Raw genomic sequence first — 22,401 nt, forward strand, 5'->3', positions numbered from 1 at the left:
TTTAGTTTGCATGAAGATGATAGACTTCTTTCATGTCCTGATGTCATTTGGGAGCTCATTTCACCATTCTGTTTGTGACAGCAAACAGTCGTGATTTGTTGAGTGTTTAGCTCGCAGTGAGGGAGCAGCAAGTCGATTGGCAGATGCAGAGCGGGCGGAATGGGCTGGGGTGTAACGCTTGACCATGTCCTGATGTGGGACTGACCCGCATCCGTTCGCAGCACGGCACGCAAGTACTAATGTTTTGAAACGGGATACGGCAGCCAATGGTAACCAGAAGGGAGCGGAGGAGCTGAGTAGTGTGAGTGAATTCTAGGCTAAAGACTGTACCGTGCTGCTGCATTCTGATGAGCTGCAGAGGTCGGATGGTGCTAGCAGGTAGACCTGCCAGGAGGAGTTACAATAGTCTAGGCGTGAGATGACCAGAGCCTGCGCGCCTTTCTGAGAGATCCTGCCCCAATGGGCGTCACATGATAACTTTTCCAGGGTCATGATAAATTGATTTGTTTATTCATGCTACTGTTTGTATTTATTGAAAGCCCTACTCATTAATAACCCAAAATCAGCCACCCATTGTCATAGCTATGTGAGATTACATTACATTACATTTCATTTAGCTGGACGCTTTTATCCAAAGCTACTTACAATAAGTGCATTCAACCGGTCTGTTTGTGTGTGTGTGTGTGTGTGTGTGTGTGTGTGTGTGGGAAGAGTGCAGCTGTTTGTAGGCTACAGATCTCAGGTTAAAGCACAATAAAAGCCATCAACTGTTTGCCAAAAATCATAAAACATCAAAATGTATAATCAGAGGAGACAGATGTTTATAACCTCCTGCGTGTGTGACTGTCAGACTGTTACATTTTGCCGATGTCTGCTTCTTTTGAGGGCTGAGAATGAGCCAACTTTTCCAGCTCTGCCTTTAGAGCACTTGCTTCAGCTCGTTGTTTTGCCTTTACACAGCATTGACTTGGCTATTTGTTCCTGGAGAAAAACAAACAAACGGCAAAAGTAAAAGCTTTTAATTACAGTTGTTCAACCAAGAAATTCTGTCATGCTGCAGCATTTCTAAAATCTTCATAACACTGTTGTGTGTGCTGTTTGATATTTTACATTACTGTCATCATATTATATGTCAGCCTCTGCTGCTCTGCTGCTGACCATCATGGCTAACTGACACACTTAGGGAAACACTGCTTCTTCATGTGATGAAAGAAGAAGTTAGATAAAAATGAAATATGGATATTTACCTCTTGAGAAAGTGGAAACTCTCTGGGGAACTTCTGATTTCTGGCATCTCCAAAACCTGGTTTATGCAGTGATAAAAGAATGAATGGGTAAGTTACCAAACTTCGGATATCGTGATAATTCAAATAATAATTATCTGTTGATCATTGCAAATAAAAGCAGGAAAGATAAATAAGATCAACATTAAAGCTCTAAGCACTGACATTGGCCTGTGTCATGATTTTATCTGGTGACACTTTAATAATAATATTCGGACATTGATTTCACTCACCTTCCCTCTTTCATGGCCAGTATAGACATTTTTCTCCAGAGGAGTCAAGTATATCAAACCGAAGGCGAATATGTCCACCTTCCGTCATAGATGTCCTCCCTGCTTGTGTAGTAAAATAACAACACAGTATTAAGATATTGCATTTATATTAACAAGTTATTTCATAAGTAACTGACTCACTACTTCTGACTATTTTGATTCTATTTTAAAATATTTTATTTATTTTTCTCTTTTTCATTTGTAACAATTTTTATTTTAAATTTTGGCCTATAATATAAATTTAATTTCCGCGGCAATCTTCAAACTGCTTTAAATAGTTTCCTATTGCTGTCTTCACCTAATTTTGAATGTGTAAAGCTGTAACTGTTTGCACCTGGACTCATCTTAATCTCCTTATATAATGATGAATGAGAATTCAAAGGAAAACGCATAGTATGTGTGTAAATTCACTCTACAGGCCTCTAATATTTAAGGCCTAATGACAAGATGATTTCAGAAACAATTTGAAAATGTAAATTTTAGGCTATAATTGTAAACTAAAAATAAAAACAAAGAACATGCTTCAACCAACTTCAGAATGGGGTCCCGAGACTCTGGGCACCTTTTCTTTGGGGGTCAGAGGTTGAAATGTTTGTGTAGCATTGGTCTAGACAGACAGGATGTTTACTGTATACACCAACCAGTAGGTGGGCCGTGACAAAGACCCTGATGCTGTCCTATCTGATCCGGACCTATAACTGATGAATCACTGAGAATTGTGAAATTGTGAGGACCTTTTGCATTCGTGGTAAATCATCTCATGATTTACCTCTTGGCTAACTTCAAATCTATGAATTTCGATGAGCAAATATTTTTTTAACAAAAAGAAAAAAGTGGAACAAAAATTCATACTTTTATTACATTTATTTCTAAATTTGAACACTTTATTTTAGGATGCACATTAAAAACATTCTATTTTGCTTCCTTTATATTTTTTCCGTGACATGAGAGAAGAGCATTCATTATTTATGTATTTATTAATCCTCCAGTGCAAAGTGAAAAACTGAAATGTATATTATAACATTGTTGAAATACTTGCATTATATTTTCTTTGATTTGTACATTCATCTAATCTATATATATTTATAATTTTGTTCTCTATCTGGACCTGTTGTATTTTATCATACTGGGTTTTTTTGTCTCTGTTGTCTATATGATGGCTTGTAAATGAGAGTAAATTCGACAGTAAACAGGAGCTTGAAATTTAGATGTATACTTTTCTTTTATGTCACAATTCTTTACCGCCTCCAGTGAAGACAGGTGACAGCGAGCTCTGGTGAAGCAAATTAACTGTCTCGATAGAACAGTTATTAATCGGCATCTGAAGACGGGATGAGACAGGTGGGATATAGAAATACCATAATGTGTGTGTGTGCTTTGGACACATTAGATGTTTAGATTAGATTCTTATCTATCATGCATAACCATCAGCCACCACAGAGATCTGATCTCAAACATTACTGACTCAGTAGTGGAAATACAATTACTGAATTTGGATGTAAGCTTGTGTTTTATGAGGGATGTGTTGTATCACAGAATTAGTACAGATGGGAGCATTGGATGCATTTTAAACCAATAATACAGGAAAATCAAAGGCATCTCACTTGTCTGGAGCTATGTAAGAAAAGGTTCTGATTTGTTAGTTCTCTCCATTGGATTTTCACTGCCGATATCATCAGCAGTGACCAGACCAAAGTCTCCACCTTCACTGCTCTATCCTGTCCAAACATGATGTTGGCAGGCTAAACATTGAAAGAAAAAGCAGCAATTAATACAGCAATCAACATCAAGCTCCTTCAATGATGTGTAATTACCTCACCAAGGAGGTACACATGTCGCTCTAGTTATAATGACTATGACATAACGATGATGAAAATGCAATCCTCTGCTTCCAAATTAAATTACCACAATATCTAATGGATTCACCATGAAATGTAAGGATATCGAGATGATCAATACAAAAAGAATGACCTCAGATCACAGTCATGTATGAGACTGAAAGAGTGAAATGTCTTAACAGCTCAATGATTCCTGTCTGATACTTTATTTTCTGCATCTAGCCAAGAATAAAAACCTGTGTGTAAATGTTGAACTGTGTCATGTAATATGGTCTGAGAAACTCAGGCCTTATATAATGAATTAAAAAAAATCCAGGCACAACATTAAAATAAAAAGACAAACACAACCTGGGAATTTTCATTCTAAAACAGCTTCATATGGTAAATAAAGTGATCTGCTTCAGGGGTTTTCCTTCCACATGTATCCTAATGTGGGATGTATGCAAGTACACAAAACACATTGATGGTACAATTTTAATCACAAATCTGTACTAGTCATTTAAAGACATTAGAAGAACTTTGTCTTGACCTTCAGGTCCCTGTGGATGAGTTTTTGGAGAATGTACTCGATCACCGACTATTTGTTGAGCGTTGGTTAGACTCTCAAGTGTCGTCTGTTGGAGTCTGGCAGAGTTCTCGTATTCTCTCATTTATCCATGTCTCAGTGTTTTTGTTTGCCATAACTCCATTTGAATGTAAAGGAACTGTGGCGATGATTCCCTGATAGGAAACAAAAAACATTTGGTGCAATGTCACACATTCATTTTTAGTAAATAAAAAGAGTACGTATTAGTGGATGAGACTTAACAGAAGAGCTGCTGTCTGCTGAACTGTTCTGCTTGTAACCTGTATCCTCCATCCAACAAGTGTAGTATCGCACAATGTTGGTGTGATGAAGGTCTGATAATGCCTTCACCTCTCGCAGAGCTTTTCTGATAATTTTTTTAATGAAAACAATCCTGGTGCATCAGTTCCTGAAAGTTACTTGAACAAATATGTACACTGCACTGAAGAGTTGCATACTCAACTTACTTTTACCACGGACAATCTTGAGGGCATACTTCTTCTTCAGCAGTATTTTACTTCAGATACATGACCATAGCTTCCTTTTCCAAGAGACTTATGGAATCAAACTGTGATGTAAATCTGTAGAGGCTAGCAATTTTAACCATAATAGTAAAACGTAATGTCTTGTACATGACTCTACACCAATTACTAGAAAATAAAATGTGTACATCACAATCCTTGCCTTTTAGTCCACTTCCTGGATTCCCATAGTTATCTACACTATCGGCCATACCTCGTTTTCCACAGCAACCTGAGAGGATAAAGTAAATATAAGATATATGCATTTAAAAATCAATGGTTTTGGACGGGTGTGTATGTCCTCCACAATGTCGAGTAGCTACAGCGACAGTCTGTCAGAGGATCTCCAGCTTACAGATGGATGATATCATCGTGTTTGACCAATAATTTAGCCCTCCGTATGATGTACTGTCAGTATTAAGATATCACTATCAGTATGAAAAATATGAATTCTATATTTGTTTTTAACATAGGCTTGCTAGACCATGAAGAGGAATATGCATCTCTTCTCCAGCCAATCAGAGTGACAAAAGACAGGCAGCGAAACAGAGGTCCCTACCAATTTAAAGTTTATTTACATCAGCATGTTTTAAATGTGTTAGATTTGTAGATTTGTCAAATAATAGTTAATCAAACTTTGGCTGCATATGAAAGATTCATGCAAGGTTTTTTTATTTTCCTCATAATACAATAGCTTTAAGCCTCAATTATGATACAATGCTGCCCTCCAGAGTATCTTCATATTCACACGGTTGCCATTTTATAGTCACATCACACTCAGAGCTTTATCTACAGCCTAAATAAATGTGTAAAGATGTGCATATATATTTCAAATTATGAAAAACAGCCCTAATGGAAGTGGTTGAATGCTAAAAGTTAGCTGTTGCTGTCTAATAGTAGCGCCAATGAGCTACCAACATATTCTTTAATATATGTATTTTCTTTTTCAGCTGGTGATCACTTATTGAATCTGTGAAATGAAAACAGTTTTGTCAGATTCTCTGTGTTTATTTGACGCATAAGCAGCCGTACAACATGATTGTGCCTTGAATCTACAAGTTTTGGAGGGTGGGCAGCAGATGAGAAGGCTACTGACTTATAAGTCAGTATTAGCAATTTATACTGCAGTAAAATCTAACCACCTGGCTTAAATGCCTTATGATCGAGGCTTTCAATATAAAAGCAGACACCCACATGACGACTCAGGGCAATGTCGGCCTCAGAACACAGACGAAATTTAACCTTCTTCGCCTGACAATACTATTTTCCCTCTTTATAGTACTCCTGATGAGTGTAAACTATTGCTTTGCCACACTATAGTTTTTTTTTAAATGAGAGAACAGACCTGATCCTTGAGAGAGGTTTATTTATCCATGAATACTTCATGGTCACTTGTACTCATTGTCTGCTTTGTGACAGACAACATGGGTTCCCTAGCAGAAAACAATGACAGACATAAGTATGAGATTTCTAGAATATAGTGATATTTAACAAACTTTAGTGCTCAGTATATGTAAATTCTCAGTATAGTGGTGATATTTAGCAATACTTTAGTGCTCAGTATATATAAATACCAAATAGTTATAGTAGTTAACTATAATCTGTACTCCTAGTAATGTCCATAAGTGCTGCAGTAGTTGAGACATCATCATAGCATCATCTTCGGTTGGTGTGTTACTCACACTATCGGCCCTACCCTTGTTTTCCACAGCAACCTGAGAGGATAAAGTAAATATAAGATATACATTTAAAATCAATGGTTTTGGACGTGTGTATGTCCTCCACAATGTCGAGCAGCTACAGCGACAGTCTGTCAGAGGATCTCCAGCTTTGCCAGATGGATGATAATTATCGTGTTTGACCAATAATTTAGCCCTCTGTATGATGTACTGTCAGTATTAGGAGTTATCGCTATCAGTATAAAAAATATGAATCCTATATTTGTTTTTTAACATAGGCTTGTTGTGACCATGAAGAGGAATATGCATCTCTTCTCCAGCCAATCAGGAGGATGTAGAAGACACAGGCAGCGATTCAGAGGTCCTCACCAATTTAAAGTTTATTTACATCAGCATGTTTTACATGTGGTTAGATTTGTAGATTTGTCAAATAATAGTTAATCTAAACTTTGGCTGTATATGAAAGTATTCATGCATATTTTTTTTATTTTCCTCATAATACAATAGCTTTAAGCCTCAATTATGATACAATGCTGCTCCCTCCAGAGACCATATTCACACGGCTGCCATTTTATAGTCACATCACACTCAGAGCTTTATCTACAGCCTAAATAAATGTGTAAAGATGTGCATTGATATTTCACTATGAAAACAGCCCTAATGGAAGTGGTTGAATGCTAAAGTTAGCTGCTGCTGTCTAATAGTAGCTAATGAGCTACCAAATATATTCTTTTAATATATGTATTTTCTTTTCAGCTGGTGATCACTTATTGACCTGTGAAATGACAACAGTTTGTCAGATTCTCTGTATTTATTTGACTTATAAGCAGCCGTACAACATTATTGTGTCTTTGAATCTGCTGCCACAAGTTTTTAGAGTGGTGGCAGCAGATTATAGTTACTAATACTGACTTATAAGTCAGGCTATAGGTACTAATATAGACTTATAAGTCAGTATTAGTACCTATAGCCTGCAGTAAAATCTAACTACCTGGCTTAAATGCCTTATGATCGAGGCTTTCAATATAAAAGCAGACACCCACATGACGACCTGTGGCACAAAGCAAGTCTCTACAACACAGACGAAATTTAACCTTTCTTCGTCTGACAATACTATTTTCCCTCTTTATATAGTACTCTTGATGAGTGTAAACTATTGCTTTAAGCACTACAGTTATTTTTTTTAAATGAGAGAACAGACCTGATCCTTGAGAGTGTTTGATGAGTCCATGAATACTATGGAGTCACTTGTACTCATTGGTTCGCTTTGTGATGACGACATCATGGGTTCCCTAGCAGAAAACAATGACAGACATAAGCACAGATTTCTCAGAATATAGTGATATTTCAATAAAACTTTAGCGCTCAGTATATGTAAATTCTCAGTATATGGTGATATTTCAGTAATACTTTAGTGCTCAGTATATATAAATACTAAATAGTTATAGTAGTTAACCATAATCTGTACTCCTAGTAATGTCCATAAGTGCTTACAGTGAAGTTGATGTCGAGGTCGAAGTTGATGACATCATCATAGCATCATCTTCGGACACAGTGGACCTCAAGGAAACCTAAAGTGTTTGACATAACAATATATATATATATATACGATTGGATTTTGCCATTTCATTCAAAAGGTTGTTGCCACTGTTAATATGAGCCTTTATCACAGCGACAGTTTGCTGTGATGTCTGTCAGCAGGATTACTCAAAAACTACTAAACCAATTTCCATGAAATTTTGTGGAGGGGTGGGGCACGACCAAGGAAATAACACGTTACATTTTTGGAGCTGATCCAGGCGGGCAGATCCAGGAATTTTTTTCCCACTTTCTTTAACATGGCCAGATGGGCCATTGGCTTGGCTCCTAGTTATTATATTTGATAATACAGAGAGAAGAAATTGAATACCTTGCTGTCCCAGTCGGACTGCTGTTGAAGAGCAGACCAGGCCTGCTGAGCAGCATTTTGTTGGGCTTGCTTGATAGTCTTACCCTCCCCCACAGTGTACTCCTTGTCTTCGATTACTACTTTGTAGGTGAATCTGCGTTGACAGGGAGGAAATATTTAGATTTAGATTAATCAGGATGTGTCAAAATGTTTATTTCTTGAATCTATCATGAGTTTTCAAACAGTATCTGCAGGCAGCATAGACTGTTTATAAAGATGGAAGACCTGACTGCTCCCCCAAAGTGAGGCCAAATCATTTTTATTGCCCCCTGGTGACAGGCTGCAGTATAGGTCATAAATCCTGCCTCCTCCATGTTAATGGATGGGACATGGACCAAAATAAAAACTCAGATAGTTTTTCTCAAAGATGGTTTTATCATTTTAGGTAATTCTTACCAAACTGATTGTTTGTTCAAGGGATCATTTTCTTGGTAAGTTTGGTTTAAATTATTGTTAGATGCTAAAAAAAACAGGGTGAAACTACATGATTGACTGAGACTGATTTGTGATTGACCTTGTTGTGTATCAGTGGAACTTTGAAACAGCAGCTCCACACCATGATCACTTACATGCAGACTGCCTCTAAAAAACGTCAAAATCACCAGATGGCAGCAGTGCCCCTATCTGGGATATTTGGGCTTCATTTTTCTCTGAGGAAGTGGAGACGTTGTCCATCTTTATATACAGTTCAGTTGTGTATATTCAGCGTACAGAGGTAGGTTTAGTTGTACTCACTGGAGACTATGTGGTCGACCGCTTCTTTTCACTTCGATGTAATCATGGGTGAGTCTTTTTTTCTGACAGTAGTCGTTGAGAATTCCTTTGAAATCTGTCTCTTCAAAGCTGTTGTCATTCACACTCTGGTTATTTACCACATTGCTGCAATTAACAAGTAGCACTTCACATTAATGATACATCAAAATGAAACCATGAATTGCCACTGTGATATACTCACCTGGCAGGTTGCTTCTCCAACAAGCATCTAAGGGCATGTTCAGCAGCATTATGCTTGGCTTGCCTCTTGCTCCTCCCCACACCTTCGGGATACACCTCACCGTTGCAGATTACCCTCTGGGTGAATCTATGGAGAAATTGTCAAATCTTTGTCAGACAGTAAAGTTGACCTGAGAAGGCATTAGTGGGTACCTGATCACTCTTCACTGCTGACTTTACAAATAAAGATGTTATTGATTCAGAGGCAGTGAGCCTATTTCTGCTGCAATTAAAGGACACATTAATGTGTGTAAAACAATATAGGGGTGAATTTGCAATATTGACTTCTATGATTTATTTTGATATCTGCTTTACACATTTATCAACATATTATACCTTTCTGTATTCCTTGAGAAGTTTTCTAACCACACCCGAAGAAAGAATGGCGATATACTCAGAGGAGACATTCAAGGATTCAAGGATTCAAGAGTTTATTGTCATATGCACAACGATAACATTAAGCAGTCGCTTGCAATGAAATGCTTGGGTCACAGGCTCTCTTATAACAATGCTCAATCAAAATTTAAAATTTAAAATAAAATATACATATCTAAAATATATATATACACCCAAAGAAAAAAGAAAAACAATAGTGCAAGTGTGTGCAATAGTGCAAATATGCAATAGTGCAAATATGCTAAGGTGCAGAGTTATGACAGATTGGAGGAGTTTAAAAGTCTTATGGCCTGGGGATGAAACTGTCTCTAAGCCTGGTGGTGCGGGCCCGGATGCTGCGGTACCGTCGGCCAGACGGCAGCAGGCAGAACAGTTTATGGCTGGGGTGATAGGGATCTTTAATGATCCTGTTGGCCTTCTTCCTACACTGCTGGGTGTAGAGGTCCTCCATGGATGGTAGCTCCGTCCTGGTGATGTGCTGGGCAGACTTCACCACCCTCTGTAAAGCCTTACGGTTGAGGGCGGTGCAGCTGCCGTACCAGGCGGTGATGCAGCCAGTCAGGATGCTCTCTATGGTGCACCTGTAGAAGTTGCAGAGAATCCTGGCATCCATGTTGAGCCTCCGCAGCCTGCGGAGGAAGAAGAGCCGCTGTCTGGCCGTCTTCCTGATGGAGTCTGTGTGGTTGGTCCAGGTCAGGTCATCACTGATGTGGACCCCAAGGAACCTGAAGCTGCTGACTCGCTCCACCGTAGTCCCGTTGATGGAGAGGGGGGCGTGTTCTACTCCTTGTCTCTTCCTGTAGTCCACGATCAGCTCCTTCGTTTTGCCGACGTTGAGATGGAGGTTGTTGTCCTGGCACCAAGATGTCAGGGCTCTGACCTCCTCTCTGTGGTGCTCAGATGTGGAGATTATTTCTTCGGACTGTTCTCCGGACCTGGAGCACCTCATGATCAGATGCCGACCTTATTACATCCCGAGGGAGTTTACATCGGTCGTTATTACAGCGGTGTACATTCCGCCACATGCCGACACTAATCAGGCACTGGACGAGCTGCATGCGGTTATCGACAGGACAGAGACATCACGGCCCGAGGCTGCGTTTATTGTGGCCGGTGATTTTAACAACGCCAAGATGAGGAAAGTCTTGCCGCGATACCACCAACACATCAGCTGTCCTACGCGCGGAGCGAACACGCTCGACCATGTTTACACTCCCTTCCGGGATGCGTATAAGGCCCTCCCCCGCCCCCCATTCGGCAAATCGGATCACGTCTCAGTTCTGCTGCTGCCTTCCTATAGGCAGAAACTCAAACGTGACAGACCGGTGACTCGGACCATTCAGCGGTGGACCGACCAATCAGACTCGGCTCTACGGGACTGCTTCAGCATTACGGAGTGGTGCGTGTTCCAGGATGACAACATCAACACGTACACGGACGCGGTCATCTGCTACATCAGCAAATGCATCGATGACGTCGTACCCAGGATTACTGTACGAACATTCCCAAACCAGAAGCCCTGGATTAATGGTGACGTCCATGCAAAACTCAAAGCACGGACTGATGCCTACATCTCAGGGGATCTGGAGGAGTACAGGAAGTCCAGGTACGCGCTCCGGAGTGCTATTAGCAGTGCCAAGAGACTTTACAGGGACAAGGTGGAGTCTCACTACAAGGGCTCCAACACAAGGAACATGTGGGCTGGACTCAAAACCATCTCTGACTACAAAGCAAAGACCAGCAGTGCGGATGTAGTGTCTGCATCTCTCCCAGAGGATCTGAACACCTTTTATGCACGCTTTGAGAGCAACTCCCCGGCTGTGGAGATGCAAGAGGCCCAGGAGGACCGCTGCCCCCCAGTAATAACACAGCTTTTAGTGTTCTTTAAGCCAATAAAGAAAATTCTGCCTGAATTTGATAATCTGGGACACTTGTATCATGCTGTTAAAAAAAGCCTAAACCACCTTGCTTTATGCATGACAAGCTAAATACTACCAATTTTTAGGCATTATGAAAAAATTACTGAGAAAATGAATGACAAAATGTATATTATTCATAGATAGATATAAGTTTAAACAGACAGGGACAGACTGTATTTACCATTTACTCCTGTCTGACAACTGCCGATCATATGTTACATCTCTTCAGGAGGTCTTTGTTCTGATTGACCCTTTCTGTGACATGACCCCCATGAAGTCATGTGATTTCAGCCATGTGATGTCCATTCTACCTTATAGTAAAAGTCCTGCTGACTAGATTTAGTTGGAACGGGAGATAAACAGACAGCTGAGGTGTCCCAGATGACCTGAATTCCCTCTACATGATTTGAACTGTAAGTAAAAACCTGGGACAACCCTGCAGCTGTATATTTAAAGTCGTGATATTCTAAGTGTCATGATTTAATCTAACACGTGTGTATAAACTTACGTCTTCTCATGGTCGGGTCCCTCGGAGCTCACCTCTTCAAAAATCACCTCGGAGCCTGTTCTCTGTGCGTACTGGATTAGCTCATCTACGTAGTATTCAGTTGCCATTATCGACGCAGCGGTCGAAATTCAATCTTAAATTCCGTTAAAAAAACATAGCAAACAAAGCACGAAGGTGAACGTGTTTCTCTCGGTCTTCTTCTCACCGGTGTTCAACCCTCACTGCTCTGCGTACACATGCACTTCCTCTTTCGTTTCAGCTCACTGTGCAGAGTTTCGATTTCCTCCCGGATGAACACTATTCACATTCATCAGTTTTTTTTGTTTTTGTACTTTATTCAACATTGAATAGTTTATAAACACTGGGACAAAGGAAATATGATACTCTCGGTATAATAATAAACAGGCAAAATAAACCATGAATAATAAAACCAATACTTAATAATACAAATATAAACTTTAGGCATCAGAACAAAGTATATATGATGTCAAGAAAATGTAAATGAAAGATGAGAAGTATAATAATATTGTTCAAATAAAACATAAATGATGAAAAATACATAAGGAAAATATAATAACTTAACAATGAGGTAGGCAATTAATACAATTTCTTCTTTCATCACACACAAGGACAATTCTTTGATCGTATATGTATTACATAGACCAGGGGTATTCAACTAAAATTTAAAGAGGTCCAGTTAGAGAAAATTTCTTGAAGCAAAGGTCCGGAAGATCTTAATGTCTAACTATTTAGTGTGATATATATTTAAGTAGCCTAGTAGTTGTATCAACATCTGCATGTACTAAATACCTGACTGTCAAATCAAATGAATTCAGTACGATTCAAAAACTTTTTGACAATATTTATTGTCACGTAACATAGAACTGAACATATATGTATGATTGCAGATATGTATAATGTTCTCTCATTAACTAAATAAAAGTAGGGCTGCATTTCAAAATAAGAGAAAATAAATCAAATGTGAAAATTGTGCACGTTCAAATAAAGGGCTTAACCTCAGAAAAATAAAATAAAGGGAGCAAAAGCTTGAATTTCCCTTTTTCTGTTTCACATCTTGACTCAAAAGTCTCAACCAATTTTACAGATAATAAATCTCAACACATCTTAACAATTGAACAGTTTTAGAATCACTTTCTTCCCCTCTTATATCCCACTCCCCCACTTTGTTCGTCTGTTTCTCTCCCTTTCTCCGTCTCACCCTCTGTTTCTCTCCCTTTCTCCGTCTCACTCCTCTGTTTCTCTCCCTTTCTCCGCCTCACTCCTCTGTTTCTCTCCCTTTCTCGGTCTCACTCATCTGTTTCTCAACTTTCTCCGTCTCACTCCTCTGTTTCTCTCCCTTTCTCCGGCTCACTCATCTGTATCTCTCCCTTTGTTTTCTCTACCTGTATCTCTATCTTTCTTTTTCTTTCTACCGTCTTTTCATGTGTAACTTGCCTCTAACTCTCTCATCTGTCTGCACTGTAGAGTCGCAATGTTTACCGCCTGGAATGCACAGACTTGATTGGCTGAGTAGTATCACATGGGATGGCTTAACTCGCATGCAATTGGTCTGTGCCTTTCCTCATCCGCTAAACCACTACCGTAAAGACTACAAAAGCTGCGCCGGTTACAAATAGAAGCGCCCCGTCAGGTTTTAAATCATAACCTTCTGTTTTGGCTGTAGGTCCGGGTCCGTACGGGTCGGCTTCTGGGTCCGGACTCGGACCGTGGTCCGCCTGTTAGTGACCCCTGATCTAGACAATCGTTCCCTCATTTCCAGCACAAACTGCACCACCCCTCTGTCACTTGGAGTGGAGGAAGGGGCCTCCCAGCCTTTCCGGAGCAGGTCCAATGGTTGAAGCCTGGGGAACTTCTCGATAGGCAAAAAGTAGGAATGGCAGCCATCGGTCCCAGTCTCTGCCAGTGTCATTCACAAACTTCTGTAGCATCCTCTTCAGTGTCTGATTAAACCTTTCCACCAGCCCATCTGTCTGTGGATGGTAAGGTGTGGTCTTAATTGCAGAGATGCCTAGTTGTTTGTGAAAGAGCTGCATCAGCCTGGAGGTGAAATTGGTCCCCTGGTCTGTCCAGATCTCATCTGGAATTCCAACTCGGGAAACCAGTTGTACCAGAGCATGCAAAACTGCGGGAGCAGTGATAGTGTGCAGGGGAAAGGCCTCTGGGAAATGGCTGGCATAGTCACACACTACTAAAATATATTGATGGCCACCACTGCTTTTCACAAGGGGGCCCACAATATCCTGCTACCCATTGACAGTCACAGATTTATAACGTTGAACTCTAGCTTCTTTATCTCCCGTGGGGTCAAGCTCAGGCCGGGGTGCATAGCAAGCGCCTGTGACCTTAGCTTTGCGTATGGGACACACAGAAGCTTTGTGGCCTGGCTGCTGGCAATAGAAACAAACAAAGTCCTTACCAGATGGTCGTTGGTTTGCTGTAGTGCCGGTGTTACCTCGAAACTCCTGGTCAGTCTCTCTTCTTGTAAACCTGGGATGAGGCGGCTGGACCAGTAGACGGGGGGCTGCACTTGGGGGGTGTGTGGCGGGTCCTCCTCTCCGGGCATTGATGTACTGAAGAGCCAGTTTGGCAGCTGCAAGTCCCTCCACTGGCTCATGCTCCTTCACCCAGGTCCTCACCTCGAAATGGAGTACACGGAGTAGCTGCTCCAGGATGATGGCTTCCCCCATCTGCTCCTTGGTGTGCTGCTCAGGTCACCACAGGGCACAGAAATTGACCTGAACTGCTGCCGGTAAGTCTCTGGTGAGATGTCAAACTTCATCAGCAGTGCTGCTTTGAGGTCAGTATAGCAGTGGGCTTTCTCCTCATCCATCGCAGTGTAGGCCTCCAGTGCCTTCCCAGACAACAGAGGAACGAGTCGACATGCCCACTCATTCTCTGGCCATTTCCAGGTTTTGGCAATACGTTAAAAACGTAACAAATAGTTCTCAATGTCCTCACCCATTTGATATTGTGGGATTTTTGGCTCAGAAAAATGTCTCCACTCTGGTCTGGAGTGGTCTGACCTGCTGAGGGAGTCATGAAACTGGAGGAAGGGTGCCTCTGGCAGGTCATCCTGACGTATACGCCGGGGTGCTGGTGTTGGCAGGTCAAGTCTGGGGCTGCTTACTGTAACTGTGCTTGGCGTTTGGGTTATACTGAGATGGGGCCTACTGACAGGTTGCGGTACTTGCAGCGGGGCCCTCAACCCTCTGATCTCGGTTCAATTCCAGCCCATGCCTTCTTGGGCAAGATGCTGAACCCGACTGGCCCTTCATAGATGTTGAATGTACTAATTGGAAGTCGCTTTGGATAAAAGCGTCAACTAAAATGCATGTAATGTGATAATGTAATGTAAAAAACACAACAGTGTATATTTTCTGCAAGTATTTCTGATATATTCTTGCTTGTAATAACATTTCCTTTATCAAAACACTTTAGGAAACATTAGACTGCCCCCATGTGGTGAGTCCTGCTGTGAACATCAGTGACAATAAAATAATATGACCTCAGGTTTTCGAGATTAATTGGTTTTTGTTGAATACATCCCTTAAATATTCACACTGCTGGTGAAAATATAAGTGAACCCCTTAGTGACTGGTGAAAACCACCATTGGCAGCAACAACATCAAACAAAAAAAGGTCTTTCTCTAGCTGTGGATCAGACCTGCACAGTGATCAGGAGGACTATTGGATCATTCTTCCTACAGAATAGTCTGGATGTCATTTCACATTGTCTCTGCTCTGTTAAGGTCGAGGCTCTGACTCCAAAAGGTGATTCTGTGGTAGAGTAACTTGGTTGTAAGGGGCTATGTCCTGCTGCATCACCCAACTTCCGCTGAGTGTTAACTGGTCAAGTTGACTGTTCATGGCACAGAACAAAACGACCCTCATTCCAGTGGGATGTGTCTCTGTAGTCCTGACAGGCTGTCTGCAGCTGTGGATCACTGTATCCAAGTTTCAACTACAAACCATCTTGCAACTGCACCCACTGCATCCACATGGTAATATTCCTGGTTGGACACACACACACAAAGCAATGTCTCCATACCTTCTGAGGACATTACATTGACTTCCTGGACACTTACCATAACCATAGTTACTACTTGTTTAACCAAAACCTTAAGCTAACATTGGAACATGTCTTCATCTTAAAATTAACCATTTTTGTTATGGGGATATGCTTTTTGTCCCAATTAGGAAGACAAGTCCCCATAAGCTGACTGTGTAAAAAGATTTAGGTCCCCACAACATGAGTAATACTCATTATTGACTCATTACCTGCCTCACCCTAACCCTGAACCTTACCTTACTTAAAATGTCATGACTTTCGCAATCATGCTCTTTGTCCTCGTAAGGAAAACAAGTCCTAACTTAAGGTAAAATGAAAAAAACCCTCATGAGGGTAAATTTCTGGTTTCTGGTATTGTTCCACATCTGTATCCTTCTTAATCACTTGTTTTTTTTGGCCTTGTGTTTAAAAATAAAACTAATGTTTTTACTTAGTGCAGCCGTATGCTGCCTGTAGAGAAGGCTGTCAAGTTGTCTACATGCAAAGTTAAAACTTTATATAACCATTTAAGCGACTTCAAGAAAACAAATGTGTCGCTGAGAGGCTGAGGTCCGGCCCAATATTCTGTATGACATACTAATCAAAAAATCACTGAAATGTGTGAAAATGTATTACATCACACATTGTATCATAACCAAAATAATAATATTCTTCTTTAACTTCATATATTTATGGCTCCTACAATCATGATAGCAGATAGACAGAAACAAATAGATAACCACAATTTTATTTCCCCCTTATGATAATCAATACAAAGCAATGGCTGTAATGATTTAAAACACTTTTACATAACATAGAAGACATTTCCATTATTGAATAAAATATCACTTGATTACATTACATTACATTTCATTTAGCTGAAGCTTTTATCCAAAGCGACTTACAATAAGTGCATTCAACCATGAGGGTACAAACCCGTAACAACAAGAATCAAGAAAGTACTTTTTCTTCAAGAAAGCCAAACTACAAAGTGCTATAAGTAAGTACCATTTAAGTGCTACTAAATTGTTAGTTTAAACTTTTATTCAAGGTATAGTCGGAAGAGGTGTGTTTTTAGTTTGCGGCGGAAGATGTATAGATTTTCTGCTGTCCTGATGTCATTTGGGAGCTCATTTCACCATTCAGGAGCCAGGACAGCAAACAGTCGTGATTTTGTTGAGTGTTTAGCTCGCAGTGAGGGAGCAGCAAGCCGATTGGCAGATGCAGAGCGAAGTGAATGGGCTGGGGTGTAACGTTTGACCATGTCCTGGATGTAGACTGGACCCGATCCGTTCGCAGCACGGTACGCAAGTACTAATGTTTTGAAACGGATACGGGCAGCCACTGGTAACCAGTGAAGGGAGCGGAGGAGCGGAGTAGTGTGAGTGAATTTAGGTTAAAGACCAGTCGTGCTGCTGCATTCTGGATGAGCTGCAGAGGTCGGATGGTGCTAGCAGGTAGACCTGCCAGGAGGGAGTTACAATAGTCTAGGCGTGAGATGACCAGAGCCTGCGCCGCCTTCTGAGAGATCCCGACCCCAATGAGCGTCACATGATAATTTTCCAGGGGTCATGATAAAATTGATTTTATATTTCATTCATGCTACTGTTTGTACGACAAGCCCCACGACACAACCCAAAACTGCCACCCATTGTCATAGCTATGTGAGATTACATTACATTACATTTCATTTAGCTGACGCTTTTATCCAAAGCGACTTACAATAAGTGCATTCAACCGGTCTGTTTGTGTGTGTGTGTGTGTGTGTGTGTGTAGTTGAGTGTGAGTTGTTTGTAGGCTACAGATCTCAGGTTAAAGCACAATAAAAGCCATCAACTGTTTGCCAACAAAATCATAAAACATCAAAATGTATAATCAGAGGAGACATATGTTTATAACCTCCTGCGTGTGTGACTGTCAGACTGTTACATTTTGCTGATGTTCAGTTTTTTGAGGGTTGAGAGTGTGAGCCAACTTTTCCAGCTCTGCCTTTAGAGCACTTGCTTCAGCTCGTTGTTTTGGCTCCTTACACAGCATTGACTTCATTATTTGTTCCTGGAGAAAAACAAACAAACAGCAGAAGTAAAAGCTTTAATTACAGTTGTTCAACCAAGAAATTCTGTCCTGTTGCAACATTTCTAAAATCTTCTCATAACACTGTTGTGTGTGCTGCTTGATATTTTACATTACTGTCATCATATTATATGTCAGCCTCCCTGCTGCTCTGTTGCTGACCATCATGGCTAACTCACACACTTAGGGAAACACTGCTTCATGTGATGAAAGAAGAAGTTAGGATAAAATGAATATGGATATTTACCTCTTGAGAAAGTGGAAACTCTCTGGGGAACTTCTGATTTCTGGCATCTCCGAAAACCTGGTTTATGCAGTGATAAAAAGAATGAATGGGCAAGTTACCAAACTTGGGATATCGTGATAATTCAAATAATAATTCTCTGTTGAACATTGCAAATAAAAGCAGGAAAGATTAAATAAGATCAACATTAAAGCTCTAAGCACCCGACATTGGCCTGTGTCATGATTTTATCTGGTGACACTTTAATAATAATATTCGGGACATTGACGACTCACCTTCCCTCTTTCATGGCCAGTAGACATTTTCCAGAGGAGCTCAAAGTATATCAGCCCGAAGGCGAATATGTCCACCTTCCGGTCATAGATGTTCTCAAGCTTGTGTAGTAAAATAACAACACAGTATTAAGATATTGCATTTATATTAACAAGTTATTTCATAAGTAACTGACTCACTACTGACTATTTTGATTCTATTTTTAAAATATTTTATTTCATTTTTCTCTTTTCTCATTTGTAACAATTTTTATTTAAAAAATGTTTGGCCGATATGATATAAATTTAATTTCCGTGCAATCTTCAAACTGCTTTAAATAGTTTCCTATTGTTTGTCTTCAATTCTTAATTTTGAATGTGTAAAGCTGTAACTGTTTGCACTCTGGACTCATCTTAGTCTCCTTATATAATGATGAATGAGAATTCAAAGGAAAACGCATAGTAAGGTGTAACTACCTCTACAGGCCTCTAGAATATTTACACTAATGACAAGATGATTTCCAGAAACAATTTGAAAAATGTAAATTTTAGCTATAATTGTAACTAAAAATAAAAAACAAGAACATGCTTCAACCAACTTCAGGGATAATGGGGGTCCCGAGACTCTGGCACCTTTTCTTTGGGGAGGTTGAAATGTCAGAGGTTGAAATGTTTGTGTAGCATTGGTCTAGACAGACAGGATGTTTACTGTATACACCAACTAGTAGGTGGGCCGTGACAAAGACCCTGATGCTGTCCTATCTGGATCCGGACCTATAACTGATGAATCACTGAGAATTGTGAAATTGTGATAGACCTTTTGCATTCGTGGTAAATCATCTCATGTGACGCCACTTGGCGAATCAAATCTATGAATTTCGATGAGCAAATATTTTTTTTAACAAAAAGAAAAAGTGAAACAAAAATCTACACTTTTTATTACATTTATTTCTAAATTTGAACACTTTATTTTAGGATGCACATTAAAAAACATTCTATTTTGTCTTATATTTTTTCCGTGACATGAGAGAAGAGCATTCATTTTTTATTTATGTATTTATTAATCCCTCCAGTGCAAAGTGAAAACTGAAATGTATATTATAACATTGTTGAAATACTATTGCATTATATTTTCTTGATTGTTGATTCATCTAATCTATATATATTTATAATTTTGTTCTCTATCTGGACCTGTTGTATTTTATCATACTGGGTTTTTTGTCTCTGTTGTCTATATGATGGTTTGTAAATGAGAGTAAATTCGACAGTAAACAGGAGCTTGAAATTTAGATGTATACTTTTTCTTTATGTCACAATTCTCACTGCCTCCAGTGAAGACAGGTGACAGCAAGCCCTGGTGAAGCAAATTAACTGTCTCGATAGAACAGTTATTAATTTGGCATCTGAAGACGGGATGAGACAGGTGATATAGAAATACCATAATGTGTGTGTGTGCTTTGGACACATTAGATGTTTAGATTAGATTCTTATCTATCATGCATAACCATCAGCCACCACAGAGACCTGATCTCAACATTACTGACTCAGTAGTGGAAATACAATTACTGAATTTGATGTAAGTTTGTCTTTTATATGAGGGATGTGTTGTATCACAGAATTAGTACAGGATGGGAGCATTGGATGCATTTTAAACCAATAATACAGGAAAATCAAAGGCATCTCACTTGTTCGGGAGCCATGTAAGAAAAGGTTCCTGATTTGTTAGTTCTCTCCATTGGATTTTCATCGTCGACATCATCAGCAGTGACCAGACCAAAGTCTCCAATCTTCACTGCTCTATCCTGTCCAAACATGATGTTGGCAGGCTAAACATTGGAAAGAAAAAGCAGCAATCAACATCAAGCTCCTTCAATGATGTGTAATTACCTCCACCAAGGAGGTACACAGTGCCGTTCTAGTTATAATGACGATGACATAACGATGATGAAATGCAATCCTCTTTTGCTTCCAAATTAAATTACCACAATATCTAATGGATTCACCATGAAATGTAAGGATATCGAGATGATCAATACAAAAGAATGACCCTCAGATCATGTCATGTATGAGACTGAAAGAGTGAAATGTCTTAACAGCTCAATGGATTCCCTGTCTGATACTTTATTTTCTGCATCTAGCCAAGAATAAAAACCTGGTGTGTAAATGTTGAACTGTGTCATAAAATATGGTCTGAGAAACTCAGCCTTATATAACGAATTAAAAAAATCCAGGCACAACATTAAAATAAAAAAGACAAACACAACCTGGGAATTTTCATTCTAAAACAGCTTCATATGGTAAATAAAGTGACTTGCTTCAGGGGTTTTCCTTCCACATGTATCCTGAATGTGTGGGATGTAAGTGGAAGTACACAAAAACACATTGATGGTACACGAATCACAAATCTGTACTAGTCATTTAAAGACATTAGAAGAACTTTGTCTGACCTTCAGGTCCCTGTGGATGAGTTTTTTGGAGTGAATGTACTCGACTCCACTGACTATTTGTTGAGCGTTGGTTAGACTCTCATGTCGTCTGTTGGAGTCTGGCAGAGTTCTCGTATTCCTCTCATTTATCCAGTGTCTCAGTGTTTTTGAGCCACATAACTCCATTTGAATGTAAAGGAACTGTGGCGATGATTCCCTGATAGGAAACAAAAAAACATTTGGTGCAATGTCACACATTCATTTTTAGTAAATAAAAAGAGTACGTATTAGTGGATGAGACTTACTGAGAAGAGCTGCTGTCTGCTGAACTGTTCTGCTTGTAACCTGTATCCTCCATCCAACAAGTGTAGTATCGCACAATGTTGGTGTGATGAAGGTCTGATAATGCCTTCACCTCTCGCAGAGCTTTTCTGATAATTTTTTTAATGAAAACAATCCTGGTGCATCAGTTACTGAAAAGTTACTTGAACAAATATGTACACTGCACTGAAGAGTTGCATACTCAACTTACTTTTTACCACGGACAATCTTGAGGGCATACTTCTTGTTCAGCAGTATTTCTCTTACTTCGTATACATGACCATAGCTTCCTTTTCCAAGAGACTTTATGGAATCAAACTGTGATGTAAATCTGTAGAGGTTTACAATTTTTTAACCATAATAGTAAAAAAAACGCGGTAATGTCTTGTACATGACTCTACACCAATTACCAGAAAATAAAATGTGTACATCACAATCCTTTGCCTTTTAGTCTTACCTGGACTTGGTTGGTGTGTTACTCACACTATCGGCCATACCCTCGTTTTCCACAGCAACCTGAGAGGATAAAGTAAATATAAGATATGCATTTAAAATCAATGGTTTTGGACGTGTGTATGTCCTCCACAATGTCGAGTAGCTACAGCGACAGTCTGTCAGAGGATCTCCAGTTTTGCCAGATGGATGATAATTATCGTGTTTGACCAATAATTTAGCCCTCTGTATGATGTACTGTCAGTATTAGGAGTTATCGCTATCAGTATAAAAAATATGAATCCTATATTTGTTTTTTAACACAGGCTTGTTGTGACCATTACAGGAACATACACCTCTTCTCCAGCCAAACAGGAGGATGTAGAAGACACAGGCAGCGATTCAGAGGTCCCCACCAATTTAAGTTTATTTACATTAGCATGTTTTTACATGTGGTCAGATTTGTAGATTTGTCAAATACTAGTTCATCTAAACGTTGGCTGTATATGAAAGTATTCATGCATTTTTTTTTCTTCCTCATAATACAATAGCTTTAAGCCTCAGGTATGATATAATGCTGCTCCGCCAGAGACCATATTCACACATTTTATAGTCACATCACACTCAGAACTTTATTTACAGCCTAAATGTGTAAAGATGTGC

The 22,401-nt window shown here is 39.7% G+C and overlaps 1 protein-coding gene across 8 annotated transcripts in view; it reads right to left on the reverse strand.

The window, feature by feature from the left end:
• Positions 1 to 22,401, reverse strand: part of LOC118118665 (interferon-induced, double-stranded RNA-activated protein kinase-like) — a 74,234-nt gene that overhangs the window by 47,665 nt on the left and 4,168 nt on the right. For 7 of the 8 annotated variants that reach the window (XM_047342170.1, XM_047342162.1, XM_047342167.1 and 4 more), the window contains exons 3-5: positions 8,842 to 8,985; positions 8,068 to 8,200; positions 7,653 to 7,729 (exon numbers count right to left, since the gene is read on the reverse strand). In XM_047342170.1, coding sequence (XP_047198126.1) covers positions 7,653 to 7,729; positions 8,068 to 8,200; positions 8,842 to 8,985 — 354 coding nt within the window. The remainder of the gene's footprint in view (positions 1 to 7,652; positions 7,730 to 8,067; positions 8,201 to 8,841; positions 8,986 to 22,401) is intronic. The other variant, XM_047342169.1, reaches the window with a different exon arrangement.

This window comes from Hippoglossus stenolepis, chromosome 12 (genome assembly GCF_022539355.2).
Source record: "Hippoglossus stenolepis isolate QCI-W04-F060 chromosome 12, HSTE1.2, whole genome shotgun sequence".
Taxonomy (NCBI): domain Eukaryota; kingdom Metazoa; phylum Chordata; class Actinopteri; order Pleuronectiformes; family Pleuronectidae; genus Hippoglossus; species Hippoglossus stenolepis.